At 41.7% G+C, this 19,731-nt stretch overlaps 1 protein-coding gene across 1 annotated transcript; it reads right to left on the reverse strand.

Annotated features, from left to right (window-relative positions):
* Positions 1-211: 211 nt before the first annotated feature.
* rell2 (RELT like 2) lies at positions 212-19,353 on the reverse strand (the record flags this gene model as incomplete). Its single annotated transcript, XM_079557186.1, has 7 exons — positions 19,214-19,353; positions 15,409-15,482; positions 6,544-6,765; positions 5,291-5,353; positions 3,730-3,793; positions 2,446-2,625; positions 212-1,601 (listed from the first exon to the last, which is right to left on the reverse strand). Exons 1-7 carry the CDS (start codon positions 19,219-19,221, stop codon positions 212-214), a joined length of 2,001 nt encoding a protein of 666 aa, XP_079413312.1. The 5' UTR covers positions 19,222-19,353.
* Between the last annotated feature and the right edge of the window lie 378 nt (positions 19,354-19,731).

Raw genomic sequence — 19,731 nt, forward strand, 5'->3', positions numbered from 1 at the left:
GGAAGATTAATATTAGTCTCTTCGATGACAGCTCGCAACACCACATACATAGAGCAGCAAACCCCCCCAAGGAGCAATGCATTATGGTATTGTGCAAGTAGCAAATGCGTTTCCTTCCCTTAAAACACTCTCCAAAATGAAATAAAGGAACCACTGTATTATTGGATCACTTAAAGGGCTAAGAGCGCTGCATTTTGGAGGAACTGGTCCATCAGTCCTTTGTAGCTTCATCGATTGCTTTCCCGCCTGCCTCTCCCGCCTGAGTCACTCTGCACTCTGCTATCGCCTCCATTTCCACCATTTCCTCCTTCTCATCTCCAAACGTCCACTTGACCTCAGTGCCTCCATCGTCTCGTGGTTCTTCCAGGCCGGCTTCGGAAGCTCCCTTTGGCTCCTCCACCATAGTGACCACGGAAAACAACCTCTTGCTATCCGGACTGGCCTTCACCATGGTCACACTGCTCACTCTGCCCCCCAGTGGTGAGGAAGGGGACAACTGAGGAGAATTTTGATCGAGAATCCCAAGGTTCTTCAATTCAGGCATTGACCTTTGGATAGTGGAACCTTCTAACCTCCCTGGACGCATTGAACTTTTAAAGCTAGTTTCATTGCTGGCCGTTTGTCGAGGCAGAGCATCATCTGGTAGGCTAACACTCGGAGACGATGTTGGCAACGAAGCCACACTTTTGTCGAAAGATTTTATTGGCGATCCAGTTGGTTGACTTGACAAGAGATTGGGACTCGAAGCAGGATGGGAAGAGACTTGGACTGAGGTAGGAGTTCTTACCGACGACTGCGGCGACGAACCTAAGCTAATCAGCGCCAGGCTAGCAAACGAATTGTGCTCTAGAACAGGACTTGTGCAAGGGTCTGGGGAGCTCGGAAGACCTTGTAGAATACACGCCTCGGCTGCGAATTGGCTGGTTACTTCACCGGGATCGGGCATAGGGGACAGCGGCGTGGACGTTTGCAAAGGTCCAGGACTTAGCTGGGCTCGTTGGTCAGTTTCTCTTCCAACTGCTTGAGGAGATGTTGATTTTGGAGTAGAAGCGAAGGGCATTGGAAGCGAGTTTGGTAGAGATGCTACCGGAGAAGGAGTGTTTTTGGACTTAAGATTACTTCCTTGTGTAGAACCTTCCACAGCAATGGAATTTTTGGTTTGCGTTTTGGTCCCAGATGCGTCAGAACTCGCCTTAACCCGAGATGCCGCAATTTCTAAAAACTCTCTTTTCAATTTGGAAACTTCCATACTTCCGTTTTCTCCGTTCTCGTTGTGCGGTTCCTCGAGCACGACCGGTTGGGGGATAAATCTGACCCCCTCCCTGCCTGAACTGACCACTTTGACACCGATGGGGTCGCTGCCACGCCTCAGTCCAAATATGGTCAGGCTCCTCCTGCGCTTCCCCGTGTTCGGAGCCACGTTGTTGGCGCTTTCTGAGGGGGGGCGGACGTCCTTGAACATGTTTCGCAGGTTGTAGCCGCCGTCCCGCCGCTCCTCGCTGTCCTGGGATTGGTCCAAATGGTCACCGGAGCCGACCAGCACATCCGGGACTCTGCCGCTGCCGTCTGCACTCTTCTTCTCGGTGTGTGTCACCCGGAATCTGAGAAGGGAAGAAATAATGGAGGCAACTTGTGAAATTAACAGCGACTATTCACTTGGTAGAGACGTTCGCGCACCATTTTGCGGTTCAATTCACACTGTTGGCAATGAACCTTGGCCTTTAAAGTAGTAAAGTAACAGGTTTACCTTAAAGAAACTATCCTTGATTTTTTTTATTTTCTGTTATTGGAATAAAATTAGTTTTGTCCTTTAGTATACGGTAAAAGCAGACATTTATCCAAAAACACTGGTTTTAAAGCCTTTTAAACAGTCATAAAATGTCAGGCTAGTAGGCATTTTTTACAGTGAAGTGACAGCTTTCCTCCCTGAAAGGTGTGAAACCTGGTTTAAACTCAGTCCCTGTGACGAATTGTGATGTTTTAAATGCATTAGGAAAGTTTGAGTTTGAGTTTGGACCAGAAAATAGCTATTTGAAATTTGAATGACCCTGTTTCTTTGTACAATCAGGTATAGCTCCTTTAATGAATCCTTTTCGTAGTCTCTGTGGGGGTAATACAAGTGTTTATGGGATGAGTGGAGGGTCTTTCATCTCACCCTGGTGTCTCTGGCCAGAAAACCTGCTTGCAACTTGACTGCCACCGGACCGGAGCAACCAATACACACATGCTAACGGGCAAAGCTAACTGCGGGCTAGCTTCACTTTAAACAGTATTTACAGCCAAGTTTGAGTGAAAAAATGATTTCCATTGGATGATTGGATGTACAATATCCATCCCTTCCTTCGTCGTTTCTGTCAGCGTAGTATTTACTCTCCAAGACAATTAATAAGTTAAAAAAATCGCAACTTGCTACGACACCTGCAGTGTGCGTGCGTGCACATTTACCTGCCCACAGAGAAGACAGTCTGCTCCCCGGGCTTCTGCCTGAGGCGGGGGGTCCTGCTCGGTCTGCGGGTCCTCTTGCTCCGGCTCTGGGCGCACAGGTGACAGGTGTTGTGGAGGTCGGAGGCCGAGTGGACCGTGTGCATATGAGGGGGGAGGCCGCCGATGGACTCCTTACGCAACCTGACCAACAGCACGGACAAATATAAGCTTTTACAATGTGTGGCAACAGGATAATATATCACATATATAGGGATTTGACAGTGAATACCTGTATTCACTACTTCTATAAATACCTCTATTTTGATATAAGTTTTATATGACTGGCTTTATAAAATCAAACCTTGGGTTTTTACCTCTCTTTAGACCAAAAATGTGTCAATCTTTTAAGATTACTTACAAATAGAGCCTAAAATAATTCTAAAATTCAATCCAGAAAACATCTCTGTTATGAGTCAGTTTCTAAAAAAATAGAGTTGGTACTTTGTTTTGGATTAATACCGATTAATTAATTAGATAGCCTTTATGTGATTTAAAATAATGATCACACTTTACTTTAGCGGCACAGACACTTTTTCAGTTTCCTCTTTCCTGCGAGACGTAAAGCCAAGAACGATTTACTGTCAAACTTGCTTATTCACACGGTTAAGATCATTCTCCAAAATAAATCAAACTGCTGTTGTGTTTGAATTGTTTGAAATGATCACACAGGCCTCACCTCTACACCAGAATAATTTCAAATGTAGGAAAATACAAAGAAGCATAAAAAACATACCTCGGAAAATTAGATAAAACTCCGAAATAAATGATGCCTAAATGTGATGAATTCATTACATTGGCCATAATTAACTTACCACTTCTAAAAATGTATAAAAAACACACAAAAAGTGATCATATAAAACTATAGAAGAATTGCATGAGATGTCACAGCATAGCAACAGCACGGCAACAGAAGTCAAATGAGCGTCAACTGTTCTTGTTATTTTAGGAATACTTAAGTATAATTGACACTCATTTGAATATCCTCTATATTTCTTACCCTAGAACCCTAACCATCATGTTGAAAGAAGAGTGAGGTTGGAATTCAACAGAGCAACAGAAACACTTGGTCTCTACTGCCGCCTAGTGTTTAAAACGTGGAACTTTCAACCTAAGACATTATTGAGCTCTTATTGGTTCTGTTTAGAAGCACTAAAAATGTCCTAAAAAGGGTATTCTGACTATTTATTTGTGTCATGTTAAGTCGCCCCCAGTTCCCCGCGCTCTAGTCCAGTGTTGTAAGTTTACCGGGGGTCATGGCGCACACACACGTTGCCTTTCCCCAGCATCTCGTTGAAGGCCTCCATGTTGGCTGGACACAAACACACAGTTAGACATTATTTACATGATATCTGGACTGTTCAAATCTCAAGCTAGTTGTTGTATGGAGAGATAGCCGATGTTCTAATGTTGTGTCCCTATAAAAAAAAGAATTACTTTAATTTCAAGCTAAAGGCTGCAACTATTGTTTTGCGTAAAACATTCCCTATAATAAAATATAATGGATGGACCCAGGTTTAAATGTATGGTTTTATTGTTTGTTTGTTTTATCACATAAAGCTAAAGAGGAGCCACTTGAGGACGTGTTGATGGAGTAAACTTAAAGTAAATGTTTGAGGCTTTTAGCTCCAATTCTGGTTTCTGATCAGATGAGACACAGACAGATATTCATGAAATTTACAATGTACAAAACACTACATATACAAAAACAAAGAACTACATTTTCATGTAATTTTTCCTCTGTTTCAGTCTGTGTGAATCCATTTCAATAATTGATTAGTTGTCGATTCATCGATTAGTTGTTTCAGCCCTACACATGCACCTTTCTTAAAAAAACATGGCGCTCCTGAAGCAGACGGCATCAAAACACTGCATCGGAGCCTGTTTCGGTCACAGCTGGTGACGTGACTAAAGTGTCAATTGTCTCAAAAAGTGCTTCACTCTGCGACTCGAGTGTCAGTGCGTTGCCTTGACAGCTTTGAGCGACGAGGCGCTAAACCACGGATGCTTTCAGGTCCAAATAGCAATGTAAATCCTTACTGATATATATATATATATATATATATATATATATGTGCTGCATTTCCCCCGTTTCCCATTTAACCTCTAAACCCCCACTTTAACCGAGCACATCTTCTCCAGTTACTTGTTTCTTGGGGGAAAAAACGTCAAAAATGAGACTTAGTGAGGATGAAAACACAGCAAAAAAGTTCAGTTGTGTCTATGAGAAGTCGCAATAATAAAGTTTGCCCACAAGAGGTCAGTGTTCATACAGATGAAACAGCTCTGGGACTTAAAACCTTTACGATACTGTTTTGTGCCCATCACTAATCTTTATACATCCCCACCTGAACCCAGCACATTTTCTCCAGTTTTGCCCAAATGTAAAAGCTAGGCCAGAGTAACTCCTCATTTGAAAGACCTAGAAAAACTGATGTGAACAGATCTTTTTCCTCGCATTGTTGCCGTGTTGATCTTTTCCATCTAATTATTTACCATATTTTTGCTGTTTTTTTGCTACATCTTTATCACTTTTTTGTTGCATTTTCATCCTCGTCTTCTTCTAGTTTTTGTCATTATTTGGACTTTTTTTTTTCAAGAAGCTTTTAGATTTGGGTAATGCCAAACTGCAGAAAATGTGCTCGGTTAAGGCGGGGGTTAAGAGGTTAAGCTGTAGCTATGGCCACAGCAGTCTCCCAGAAAAGGAAATGATCATATTTGGATAACAGTGAAACCTCAGTCGCCTTTTCACGTTAAACGTAAAATGTAAAGGGAAACTTGCTAAAAAATCGATGTCAGCTTCTCTCACCTTCATTCTCTATAATGCATTTGAGGATCTGCTCCACGGTGTCTTGGTTTTCTTCATTGTCATCTAAAAAACACAAACAAATATCAAGATTAGAAATATCTACTTATATATACACACAGATATTTTTTCCTGCTCTTATATACATCTGTATATCTCATTATGCAGGTAGGCAAAAGGTCTACTGTTATTGCAATGTGGTTGGAAAAATATAGTAAGATATATAGTATATAAAAATAACTGGGGTACCTGACTTTTTGTGAAAAGGATTTTTGCCACCAGAGAGTATGTTGTAAAGACAGTAAAAAATATATATTTTGGGGTGGTCCCCCCTTTTTCACTTTGCCAGTGCTCAAACCTGCACATGGACATGAGACGAGCATATAATTAACTTGCTTGAACAATTCGGGTGTGCCGGAGGGATTGTGACAGCTACAAATGAGTTTGGGCCAAAACTAAACATTTAAGTTTTTAACAGGCAAAATCAGGTACCCAGCTTTACGGCGAGACACTGCAGGGGAATATGGAAAACAAATAATGTAGAGATATTAGGGATGGGCCGAGATACAAGTCTCATGAGACGAGACGAGACACGAGATTGAGTCCACGAGATTTTAACATCATTGGTAATAATAATCTTTTGTTCTTATGTTTCCTTTGCATTGTATTGTTTGTAACAAGATTAAAGGGACTATACAGAGTTTAAAATTAAGTATTTTCCTCCCCCTACATGTTCCAGCCATGTCCTAATGTGTAGAATGAGCCCAGACCTGTTCACCACAACTGCCTCTAAAATCCTGCACTGTCACTCAAAAAGGTGTTCATTCGGGTCCAAAGTGCCGTCATGCACGAGCTTAATATAGAAGCTGCAGTTACGCATAAGGCCTGAGATGGCAGCAGTGAGCATAAAATCACAAACTTGTATCCAGCCCCTTTAAAAAGACTAATAAGGATGGGATTTGAAGATATAACCAAAATCATGTATGCTCCATTTGTGTGAGTGTAAGGAAGAATCACTCTCTGTTTCCTGTGCGTCTGACACTGACTGTTTAGATACTAGGGCTGGGACAATCCACTTTTGTCACGATCCGATACATATCACGATTCTCAGGGGCCGATCCGATACGTTTTGTGATACGGTATGTTATTAAGTAACCTTAAAATGTGTACAAATGTATGTGTCCAAAGTTGATCAACTAAATGCCATTTGACATTTACTGAAGTGTTTAGATTGACAAGGGCATTGAGTTCCTGACCGTCCTGCTCTTCCTCCAGCTCCTCCTCCTCCTTCTCCTCCTCCTCCTCGTCCTCCTCCATGGTGCAGCTGTAGCCCTTCCGCTTCAGCGTGTGGCAGAAGAGGAACCCGCACAGCCCCGTGACGAAGAACAGGAAGACCACCACGAAGATGATGTACGGAGGCTGAGTCGGGGTCTCCTCCTGCAGCGCCCCCTCCAGGTCACTCATGGTCCGGCCCAAACCTGGACACAGCACGAGAGCGGGAGAGCAGAGAGGATTGGGGCGTTTGGAGTGACTAAAACCCAGTCAGAACCAGGAATAGTCTCAAATTCGTCTCAAAGTCTTGTCATTCCTTTGTGAGTCAGTACTTACCTGACGACAAAAAAGCGGAGAAACCATCAAACCATCTTCAGTCTGAAAAGTATGAACACTCTGGTTAATATGATGCTCAAAATTACCTCGATATAATGTAGCTCCGGTCCCTTGAGTTCCTTTCACATTGTGCTTGTGGAAATATTCTTACTTTAACTATTAAACATAGCCTTGAGTTAACAGTTGTTTTTCACCCATTTGATTTTGTCACAATTCCTTCTCGAAGACAATGGTTCCCATGTAAATACTATTTCAGTAGTTCCTGCCATCCCCTCAGATGTTTTCTCTTGATGCCAATGACTTGACCCTTCTCAAACATGCTGACATCTTTTCCTCGACCACAGAGACATGCAAACATCAGGCAGCAGCTCATGGGAAAGCACGGGGGCGGGGCTGCAGCCGATACTGTCATCCTAAACCTCGGGGATCGTAAACCACAGAGCATGGAATGTGAAGTAAGGACAGCACAACCCGATGAAGAGAGCGTCAACGTACGAACAAACAGCTGCGACAGAGCCACGAAATGAAGAAACAAGCACTGGACTAACCGATACTAACCAAGTAAAGAATATAAAAAGGGACCAACGCAGAAAAGACGGTGAAAGACTGTTGTGGGGCGGGGGGAGCTGCGCAGGAGGAGGAGGAAGGAGGAGGTGGAGCTGACCAGTGCAGGACACCACGCTCGGAAACAGGGACAAACCCAGAAGGCGCTGCACCGGTTCAGAGGATCAAAAGGAGACTGAAGGCAGTACTCCGGTTTCCTCGACCTCTTAAAACATGCTGGTCAGGTTGGCCCACAGTGGCGCGGCTCAGGACCAACCCAACACCTGGATGCTATTTCGTTGTAGAATTGTACAATGACAGATGAAGCACTTTTTGAAGCTTTAGACTTAGTTTCTGTGGCTTTATAAAGTCTTCAATAATGTAGTTTACCGTGAGAGTTTCCTGCCTCAATATATCAAATTTCAGATTGTGACAGGCCTTATGTAGTTTCAACTGAAATTTAAATTATAAAGAGTGCGATACACGACAATCTGGTATCTGTGCATATGTATAATTTTATTATTATTTATTCATCTTGATTTCCTTGAGTATTTGACATTTGATTTGAGTAGGTGCGTGCAATATTATTATTATTTTAAGTGCAAAGGATTTTTACTTGGATACTTGTACTTAAAGGGACAATAGGGAGTTTAAAAATGTTAAAATTATGTATTTTCCTCCCCCATGTTCCAGCCATGTCCTAATGTGTAGAATGAGCTCAGACCTGTTCACCACAACTGCCTCTAAAATCCTGCACTGTCACTCAAAAAGGTGTCACTCCGGGTCTGAATTGCCGTCATGCACGAGCTTAATATAGAAGCTGCAGTTACACGTATGGCCTGAGGTGGCAGTAGTGAGTATAAAATGGCCAACTTGCACCCAGCCCCTTTAAAGCCACACCGTGTAAAATTTTGACCAGAACATAAAATTGAAATGGAAGCATTTATTTTATGGCAGATAGTTTCAAAATTGAAAGAATTTGAGATTCAAACATGTTTGGTTCTCGTCTAAATCCATTGTTGTCTGTGTTGAGCTGCTCATTACAGGAGCATGTTTTGTATTGATGGCAACAGTATAGTTCTAAATGTTTTGCAGTGTGAATTTAAAGATTAAATAAAACATCTACTTAATATAACAATGTTTATTTCAGTCATTGAACTCATCGAGGTACCATTTTCACAGTCTGTTATCAACACATATGAACTATTACAGTTCAGATGTTGTAAAACTTGAGCTTTTATGACAATTTTCTGCAGCAAAATGACCAAAACGTTACTCACGATTTATTGGTCGTCGAGACACGTTTAGTGAAATCCAGTGCCTACAATTGTGCCATCTGTAACTCCCAAAAGATTCCTCATTTTTTCCGTAGATCTGAAAACATCGGAGCTTTAGCAGTCCCTCTTCTGACGAGGGGGGGTTCCCTGTGGCCCCTCCCTTTATATCTAAACCAGTGAGGGGCCACGCATGCAAGGGACTATGGATAAAGAAAAATAATATTTCAGCATTGGAGCAGGAGTTTGTCAGTTCAAGCCTGGCCAATGGGTAAAAGTGTGGATCCCTGAAGCGATATTTGAGATCTGCATGTTTTCGTAGTCTGTAAACATGTAATCGTGAGCATGAGCAGTGTGGTACGAGGAGTCGGTTTACGAAGAAGCTTATCATCGCGCCCCTTCTGTGTTATCTGCTCCTCTGACGCCTCCCGCGGACTTACAGGACACTTATCGACTTCTGTGCTGTGCGTTTGGGCATGAAGACAGAGGTGGTGAAATTAGCCGTCTAAATGATGAATCAAGTACGAGTCGAAAAGTATCTGGACATGACTTGAGTATAAGAAGATAAGGAACAAGAAATACCAAATAACTAGAAAGAGTAGGCAGACTGGTTTAACTGAAGTAAGGTGAAGGTGGAAGTAAATCTTTTGAGTACTCGCGTAGTGATAGAGAGATGGTAGCGGAATATAATTAAAAACATGTAAACTACGCCTGTGTGTTCTGGCCCTACTCCAGATTTTCTGTTTACTTCATTTGCTCTGGTTTGTAAAGTTTAGATCGTTGGTTGTGTCCAAACTCACTTTTATCTTTTCTTACATATTTCTGGCATCCCAGTCCTTCACAGGGATGGGTTTATTGCACATTTCACAACTTTCAAGAACACTTAAAGCAGTACTAAGTAACGTGTTTACTTTAATAAATCCTATTAGTAGTCCCTGTGGGGGTAATACAAGTGTTTATGGGATAATTGGAGGGTCTTTCATCTCCCCCTGGTGTCTCTGGACAGAAAACCATGTTTGCAACTTGACTGCCACCGGTCCAGAGAAAGCAATACACACTATTGGAATCATGAAGAAGCTAACATGCTAACGGGCAAAGCTAACGTCACTTTAAACAGTATTTACAGCCAAGTTTGGGTGAAAAAAAATATTTCCATTGTATAATTGGATGCACAGTAACCCTCTCTCCCTTCGCCTTTCCTGTCAGCGTAGTATTTACTCTCTCTCCAAGACAATTAATAAGTTAAAAAATCGTAACTTGCTACGACACCTGCAGCTGCGCTGATGGCCTCTAGGGGGAAGAGTTACTTAGTGCTGCTTTAATGGTCACTGCTTCGATAATGCTTATATACTGTAGTTCTTGAGCAAAATTTCACAAATATCTACTTTTGCAATTTACTGACAATTTACGACCAGGAAACATATCAGATACAGGGCCTTTGCAAATGCACCAGCACATCACATGGCGCACGGTGCAAATGTGCATTGCTGAAATTTACCAATGGTGGTGGTGCAGCGGTTCGCACTCGTGCTTCAGAGCTATAGGTCCCAGGTTCAATCCCCGGCTGGACGGGAGGCTTTCTGTGTGGAGTGTGTTCTCCTTGTGTCTGTGTAGGTTTGCTTTGAGCGCTCCAGTTTCCCAATCACTAAAAATGTACTATTGGCCAGGATGAATGAAAGTGTCAGAGAGTGCGAGTGTGGGAAATTAGCCGATGGTTACAATCCGGTGTGGCGTGTTTACATGCATGAGACCCATGTATGCTCATTAACATGCACTGTCTTGACCAAATAAAACAATACATTAGAACTTCAGAACTGTCAGGGCTGCTGGTCTTTGTGGCTGTGTGTGCCATTTGTTTGTGTCACTTTTTGGGATGTTCACAGTCCATGAATGGGATTAAGTGACACTCGTTCGTCATGACTAGTGCAGTTGTTTTCTTTTGTGTACTTCAATTTTGTTGGGGTTTAGTTTACAACCTTTGTTTAATTGATTTGGTTTGCACATTTGGTTGTACATTAAGTAAAAGGCCTTAGTTGATTAGTTACTTGCTTGTCAATTTACTCTTTCACACTCCTTTTACTAAATTACAATTTTATTTGTCCATTTCACATCTTGGATTTTTTTTTACAGCTTTTATCCAAGCTGAGCTGGGTTGTAACAACAATACTTATTCTAATCATTTCATCAAGGTTCTCTGCTTCATGGAGCTTCTCCGACATGGACAAAGCCCAGACCTGCTACTTTGGCCGTGAATTTAAATATGAGGCCCTTCAAACTGTCATAGGACGTTTGGATGATTTAGTCTCTTTTAATTTTATTTAGTCATATTCTACTTGATGGATATATGGATCTGGACATTTTAGTCATAGTTTTAGTCTATGACTAAAATGTCGTTTATGAGTTTTAGTCTCATAAACGACTTTTATACTAGTTTTAGTTGAATTTTAGTCTACAAAAAGCATCTGTTTAACTAAAAATATGAAACAGTATTTAGTCGAAGAAATGAACACTGTTGTGCTCCAAATGCCCTCAAAAAAAGTGTAACTGGACTAGAATACAGCTACTCAAAAGTTTTGCAATACATGCATTTACATTACTACCCAACAATGTAAAAAAAAAAAAAAACGAGTTCCAAAGAAACATGTTACACTAACGAAACTACTTTTTACGGGAAAAAGTAGAGTAACGCGTTAGCTACCGACAATTTAGTAACGTTATGCCGTTTATTTTTTCGATCCGCCGCAACGTCACTTTTATTTACCATGGGCAGAGGAGGTTTTAACCAAACAAAGCTAATCACAGGCTAAAAGCTAGAGGGACGGATTCCCAAATGAGAGCTTGAAAAACGTGCTGTTGGAAGAGGTTTGTCAACGGTGCAGTGGTTTGTTCTTTATGCTATAATTATCTGAACTGTTCATGTGACGTCAACATACCAGACATCTATTAGTTTGTTGTTTAGCTTCATGTAGCTAACCATCAATGTTTTACGTTAGCAAACCATATACAAATATTCTGCCAATTGTTTTGTTCTTCATTGGGCATTTTTTGGCTGGTTTGTCTTATATGTTGCCTTTAGCTGTCATTTGTCACATAAAATAAAGCTCAGAAGAGAATGTGTTGTGCTGATTGAAGTATTGCTATATAGAGAGATTTTATTATTGGTTTATTATTGGATACCTTCATAATAATGTAAAGCAATGATTCCGCCCTTTTTCTGCACACACAAAAGGCCAATGTACCAGCAGAATGTATGGACTCCAGGACTGCAAAAGCTAAAGCAATAGCTATTAGCAATAGTAAAACATGGAATGACCGAACGATTTAAGCACTGAAATGCTAAGTTGTAGGTTAGCTTAGCAGTTCATACTTCAGTCGGCACTTGATCCTTCAGTTGTTAATTTCTGTCAAATCCATGCAGTGAATGGAAAAAAGGGAAAATATCAAGTATGATGGGATATAAGTTCCATCCTGGCTGCAGAAGGCCCGCCTCCGCTCCTACAGTATTAATGCGTCAAAGTCATCTATATTTAGAGTCGTAGAGTGAGCGCAGTGGAAAGTTCCCATGCACATCCGCAGGCAGAGCGGACCCACAAGTCCACAGAGGCCCCCGGTTTGAAAGGGCCAAACTTGTTGTCTTATCTCGTGATCTGGCCCTCAGCTCCACGGGCATGTGAGTCTAACCACCGCGACAAGCATCAGGCAACAGAACAGCGCTGGCTTCACTTTTTACAGTTTTTACGCACAGGCAAAACACATTATTTTCTCATTGTTCAGGTTTTGGTTTGGGGTTACAAAGAAAGTCTAATCCAGTCTAATCTAATAACTCTTCCCCCTAGAGGCCATAAGCGCAACTGCAGGTGTAGTAGCAAGTTATGATTTCTTAACTTATTAATTGTCTTGGAGAGTAAATACTACGCTGACAGGAAAGGCGAAGGGACAGAGGGTTACTGTGCATCCAATTATACAATGGAAATATTTTTTTTCATTCAAACTTGGCTGTAAATACTGTTTAAAGTGATGTTAGCCCGCAGTTAGCTTTGCCCTTTAGCCTGTTAGCTTCTTCTTCGTGATTCCATTAGTGTGTATTGGTAACTCCAGACCGGTGGCAGTCAAGTTGCAAACATGGTTTTCTGGCCAGAGACACCAGGGGGAGATGAAAGACCCTCCAATCATCCCATAAACACTTGTATTACCCCCACAGGGACTACGGAAAGGATTTATTAAGGTAAACACGTTACTTAGTACTGCTTTAACCTGAACCGAGCACATTTTCTCCAGTTTTACCCAAATCTAAAAGCTTCTTGAAAAATAGCGCCAAAATGAGCGGAGAACGAGTGACAAAAACACAGTAAAAAGTGACCAAAAACAGCTCTGAAAACAACACGGTAACAATGCAGGGGAAAAAGCTCACTTCAGATCAGTTTTGTAGGTCTTAGCTTTCAAATGAGTGGCCTATACTGTAGGCTGTAAAATTTTGGATTTGGGCAAAGCTGATCTGGAGAAATGCACTTGGTTAAGGCGGACTGTACAAGTAGACTGTGAAGAAACATGTGCAATAACCCCTTTGCAAGATTACACGCAATAATCTCTATCAGCATCACTTATTGACAACCTGCACTAGGACTGTAAACTTTGCACCTCGATGTTCTACTTTTTATAATCTGTTCTAATTTTTATCCTCTTTTTATTTATTCATATTAATAAGATTTTTGCTTTGCTTACTGTACACAAGACACCTCTTTTTTCTACAATTTAACTGTTTGCACATTTCCTGTCTATTTTGCACAACCTGAGTGATCTTGCTGAATGCCGATTGTAACAAGTGAATTTCTCCATTGTGAGATCAATAAAGGATTATTTTATCTTAAAAATATTAGAATTTTTTGTGAAAATTGTGTAAAAAATGTAGTAGAAATTTGGATAACGGAGGGGGGGATTTAGATAAATGAGAACAGGGTTTTTTCTGCTCTTTTGTAGTTAGCGCAAGTTGCTTGGTTGTTTCACCTCAAATAAATGAAGCAAAAGTAAAAGAAATGAAATAGAATGAAGAGGAAAGGTTTAAATCAACATTATTAATCTGTTTATGGTTCTGTATGGCAGATAATTTAGCATAGGTATCGGAAAAAATTATCATTCCATACTTCGTAGGGCTGCTCGATTATAGAAAAAAATTATAATCACGATTTTTATATTATTTAGGATTATTTGTTGCCTTCAATTCATTTATCAATCTAAATACCTTTTTTGGACAATTAAAATGGCCCAAATTATATTAAATATGCTCACGTTTCTATTAATCCTCTATGAGAGCACTATGTTTCATCTGCCCCCTGCTGGCCAGCCCTCACACCTGCCCAAGCAAACCAAGTGATGACATCACCACACAGCGCTGTTTGTTTATGTCGGACCAAAGCGGTAGCCTTTAGCTCGTGATATGCGAAGGGAACAAAAACAAACAACCCAGCGGCACGAAATCATACGAGTTTGCTTAGAGCTCCGTTGATATCTGCTCCGGAAGAAGAGTTTTAGACTCTGCTACACGCAACCAGCCCTGGGCAAAGGATAGAGAGGCTTCTAAACTTCGGTTCTCCTTTCAGCAAAAGGAGGGAGGGACTTTTTGTACTTTGGGTTGATTATGCAATTTTTGTAATCGTCTAGTACAGGAGAAGGCAACGTCAGGCTCGGGGGCCAAATCCGGCCCTCCGGTACAGAACCTCTGGTCCTCAAGATGATTTTGAGAAACACTTTCTTTTATTACACAAATCACAGAGTACTTTTAACATTAGTGGGGCTAAATGGGAGAAAAAGAGATAGAAATAGAAGAAGAAATAGAAATACTGTCAATACACCCAATTAGGTCATAACACTGGCATTTGAAAGAAGTACACTGGAAAAATAATTATCGTTTTAAGGAAGAAATGACATAAATTTACTTGAATTAAGAGATTAAATCTAAGGTTTGAGTAGATTTGGTCTGGTCTTGGATGAGACAAAACCTCTAGTAGTAGTTATTCTCTTAATTCAGATAATTGTGTGTCATTTCAAGTGAAAAACAATTATTTGTCTGATTCCAAGTGGGTTTTATTCTTGTTCCATTGGTGCTTTTGGAGCATTTGTATCTTGGATTAGTTCAAACCGACTCAAATTCAACATAGAAGAACTAATTAATTCAAGCATTTATCTCATGATGGTGTTTTTTCCAGTGTTGTGCTTTACCTGGGGCTAATAATCAGCAAGAAGTAATCATCAAGAAAGTCTCCCCTTCGCCAAGAAAACGTGCCTACCCCTGGTCTAGTGTAATAATCAAAATCGTAATTGAACTTCGTTTCATTGCACAGCCCTAGGTATTCGTATCGAAAACCAAGAATCATTAAAGAACCGGTCTCGTGATTCTTCCATTCCTTCACTCCTGACTCTCGTTGGGGCTGTAACTCCACACTGAATGACAGTAAATGGAGGCAGTTTAGCCCTAGCATGTTTCCAGCAGCTTTTACCGAGAGCACACATACAGTACTTCCTGTTTATGTCCTGGAGGCCAGAGGTCGGGCAGACTGGGAGCACAGATGGTCAAGCCCGTGTATGGGAAGAAATAAACCAACTATATTGGTGATATTTTGCGAGAGCTAAACCAACGCACTCACTCTGCGGGGGGGAGAAAAACATCCATAAAGTAGTAGCGCAGTGGTGTTCACTTACCCCCAGTTGCCTCGTCTTTCACTGCACCGTTAGAAGACGCTGTCGTCGACGTGGATCGTGCTGGGCTTTGGGACCTAAACAGAAAAGGAACAAAATGAACAGATACCATCAACCCGTCAATCCCCTCGGAACAGCCCCAAAGTTTGTGTTGAGAGCGACATCCTAAAATAGACTGTTTCTGGCCTGTCCCGAGTGACAGCGCTCATTTTGCTTTGGGAACGGGAGGGTAAAACAACCAAAATAACCATGACTTGTGCTGCAGTGCATCCATTAGCTAATACAATATCACTGTATGTTATAATGAAACAATACTTCTAGGTAGAATTGGATGAGTTATTAAACGCCGCTCAGGGTTGTGCCTGGGGGAAATACGAGCCGCTCTGAGTCAGATGACATCGCAGGTGCACAGCAAGAACATACAGGGCTGTGCAATCCATCGAAATTCAATACTTTAGGCTAGTTTAGTTTAATCTTTTTTTAAGGGGCAATGTACAGAGACATTAAGCTCATAGAGACGGAGATGTACTGCACCAGATTAGAGCTAAAGCTAAACTGGTCTGGATACAAATCAATGAACAAAGCACATGCCAACTATATCACAGTGCTCTCAACTCCCCCAGCATTAAACCCCACTGACACACTTACACAGCTACCAACACTTACCCATTTACTTTCTTATTCAATACTACATAAACACATTCAGATTGCTGCCCCCTTATGGCCATGAGCATATTCACATTTCCAGTAGATAATGCATTTACAGAAATAGGAGAATATGTGCCGCAAAAATCCCAAACAGTTAGTCTGCTCAAAAGGCTTTTAAGCGCCCCAAAATAAACACAATACAATTTTCAATGAACAATCAAAACAAAGGAACATAGTGCAAAGGTAACAAAACATCCATCCATCCACGACTCCTCCTGCAGGTGGTGGGTCCACAGAAGGACGGCCATGGTTCAAACCGGGCCTGTTGGTCTCTCATAAGGGGCTTCTGAAACGCTCTTTGTCTGACCCGTCTCCTAGGACCTGTTTGCCATGGGAGACCCTACCAGGGGCACGAAGACCTGACAACAGAGCTCCAAGATCATTCAGGTGCTCAAACCCCTCCACCACGTTAAAGGAACAGGCCACCATTTTTCCATACTGTGATATGTTCTTCCCTGAGCTTAGACGAGTTGATACGTGCCTGTCTGGTTTTTGTGTGTGCCCATGGAAGAGATTGGTCGCTTCCAACTTCACCCCCGTTTGGAGCTATAAGAATACATTGGGAGAGGCCAAATGCTAACAACATCTCTGGTCGTTTTGCATGATTGAGGGCACACAGTTCTTCCATACTGTGATATGTTCTTCCCTGAGCTTAGACGAGTTGATACGTACCTGTCTGGTGTTTGTGCGTGCCCGTGGAAGAGCGTGCTTGCTTCCAACTTCACCCCCGTTTGGAGCTATAGGAATACATTGGGAGAGGCCAAATGCTAGCAACATATTTGATTTGGTTGTTTTGCATGATTGAGGGCACGCACAAAGACCAGACAAATATGAATCAACTCGTCTAAGCTCAGGTAAGAACATATCTCAGTGTGGAAAAACAGTGGCCTGTTCCTTTAAGGTGGCGGTTCCAGGAGGGGGTAACAAAACAGTAATTAAGAAAAAACGGCAAAATAAAGAAACAACAGCAAAAGAATGGACTACAACACTCACAATATCTAGTCTATATCTAGTTACAAAACATCACACACAATTGGCTATTTTAACACAAACCAAACTTACGAGGCACTATTTGAACTGATCCAGTAATAAATAGAAACGACACAACAACAGCTGTCTCATGTCATGTACGATGTCTAGTACAGAGCAAGTAACTAAAGGTGATCATTAATATATTCTTTGAAATTGTTGCCAATGCCAAACATTAGTAACATTACCAAAAATCACTAGTTTTAAGTCAATAAGACACAATAATATCCATGTTATACTCAGTGATCTTGTGACTTCCCAGTTGTCATTACCATCCATAGTATGATATTAATTTATATATTTTTTATATTTCCATTAGAATAAAATGAGGAGTTCTGGACATCACTATGGCAACACCATGAACAATATGGCAACAGCCAAATGGAATTTTGTGCCAAATTATTTAAATTTTCATAAAACTAAACTTTTTACTCTCCATATAGATTGTTACAGGGAGATTTAAAACCCCGCAATAAATCCTATGAGGGGATTTCATTTTAGCAATTGAAAGCATTTAGGACTGCGACTTATAAAAAATGGACTTCATATGAAATGTTTTGTTTAGAAAAAGTCTCAAGCAACGTAACATTTGTAAAACATTATTCGGAAAACTGTTGAGCGTGCGTTGGAAATACAGGAGTAAGCTCAGAGCACACAGGGCTGCCAGTTTACTGTAAATACATGATTACACGATACACGGTTATCCCTGAATTAATCATTCAAAGATTAAGATTCGATTTTGACAGCTCTAATTGCAATACTTATGTCTATGTTTATATTAACATCATTAGCCATGTTCACAGAGATGTAATACCACATATATTGATATTGTATGTGTAGAGCAGGGGTGTCCAAACTTTTTTCATGGGGGGCCACATATTGGAGCGTACACGGGTAAAGGGCCATGGGTCGATGGTTACTTCCAACCTTCGAGTAGCAGAGGTTTAAATTGTGCCTCATGCCTTTATTTATGCTTAAAACCTTAATGCCAGCTCTGTCTCACGATAAAATGCTAGTTGTCAGGTTAGAATTGTGTAGAATTATTACATATTAAATAAAAAGGACCATCTCTGATGATGTGAACCGATTCAGCAAGCAGCCCGAGGGCCACCAAAAATTGGTCTGAGGGCCACATTTGGCCCGTGGGCCGCACTTTGGACACCCCTGGTGTAGAAAGTAAACTGGTTAATCAGCTGTCCATGTTTATATTGTCAAAGTATGTTGAATCTGTCCATCGGAAGATGTGCAGAAAAGATCCCCATATGTCCAAAAATAATAAAACAATTGTAGTTTATTTCTGATCATACAGTTGTTTTTCTAAATGGGAGAGTTATGGGCAGGTTTGGCGACCGAGACCTGGCAACCCTGGCTGACGCTGCACCTGTCCAACTACTTCACACTCAACACTTGGTCCAGATGAAGGCAGGGCGTGGGGGGTCTCAGGCAGATTTCAAGAAACAAGAAGAAAGAAAGACATTGACTCTGTATCTAAAACAGCATTTGAGACTAATGGTGTGATTGCAAAGTAAATCTCCAATTAAACCAGTTTTTCCTCAGGTTTTGTGGCTTTGGAAACCCCTGGTCCAGATACTACTTTTTGAGATCTTTTCGTGACTCAACTTTGCTTAACCAAATGGTGTCGTGATGACTTTGATGCTTCTGCACCACAGCAGTGTTTGTGTCTGCATATTACCACCTGCCTCAGCAAAATATGGACCTCTATGTTCTGTGTATGTTTCAGCCCACGTGACACTCCTTGCGAAAGCTTCTTTATGCTGACGAATGGAAATTTTGACAAACCTAAGCAATATTGTAGCAACTACTACCCAGCCAGAGCCTTTACTCTTTATGAAGTCTAATAACTACGACCATTTAATGCAACGCAGACTAAAGATCCTGTTTTGTTATTCGCAGATCATATTCTGCTGATTCACGCTTCATACCTCCCGCATCGACTGTAACTCATCCTTGTGCACTCTCTCTGCGCTCCACACGAGACTCATTCCACTAAGAGCTGGAGGCAAAGCTGCGTCTTCCCCGCTAAATGCCCTTTCAGAGCAGGCGCACGTACCTCTTCATGACGCCCGCGGGGTGAATGATGGTGCATGGCCGCAGAGAGGAGAGCGTGGCCCCGGTGTCCCGCTGCTGCTGCTGCTGCTGAGGGGCGGTGTGTGGACTGGAGGTGAGGCGCACACAGCAGCGGCACAGGCTGATGGGAGCAGGGACAGGGACGTAAACAGAGTGCGCACATGCACGAAGCACAGAGAGACACCAGAGGGCGCCAAAGCAACATTTACAATGCAAGGATTGGCCAATGCAACATCAAATCCCCTCTAGGCTTCAGCGGGGATAGCATACTCCAGGGGTAGGCAACGTCAGGCCCGAGGGCCATATCCGGCCCTTCTGCACAGAACCTCTGGCCCTCGAAATGATTTTGAGAAACATGATCACACAAATCAGAGAGTACCTTTAACATTATTAGAGTTAAAGCAGTACTAAGTAACTCTTCCCCCTAGAGGCCATGAGCGCAACTGCAGGTGTAGTAGCAAGTTACGATTTTTTAACTTATTGTCTTGGAGAGTAAATCCT

The sequence above is a fragment of the Gobius niger genome (genome assembly GCF_951799975.1).
Source record: "Gobius niger genome assembly, chromosome: 5".
NCBI lineage: Eukaryota > Metazoa > Chordata > Actinopteri > Gobiiformes > Gobiidae > Gobius > Gobius niger.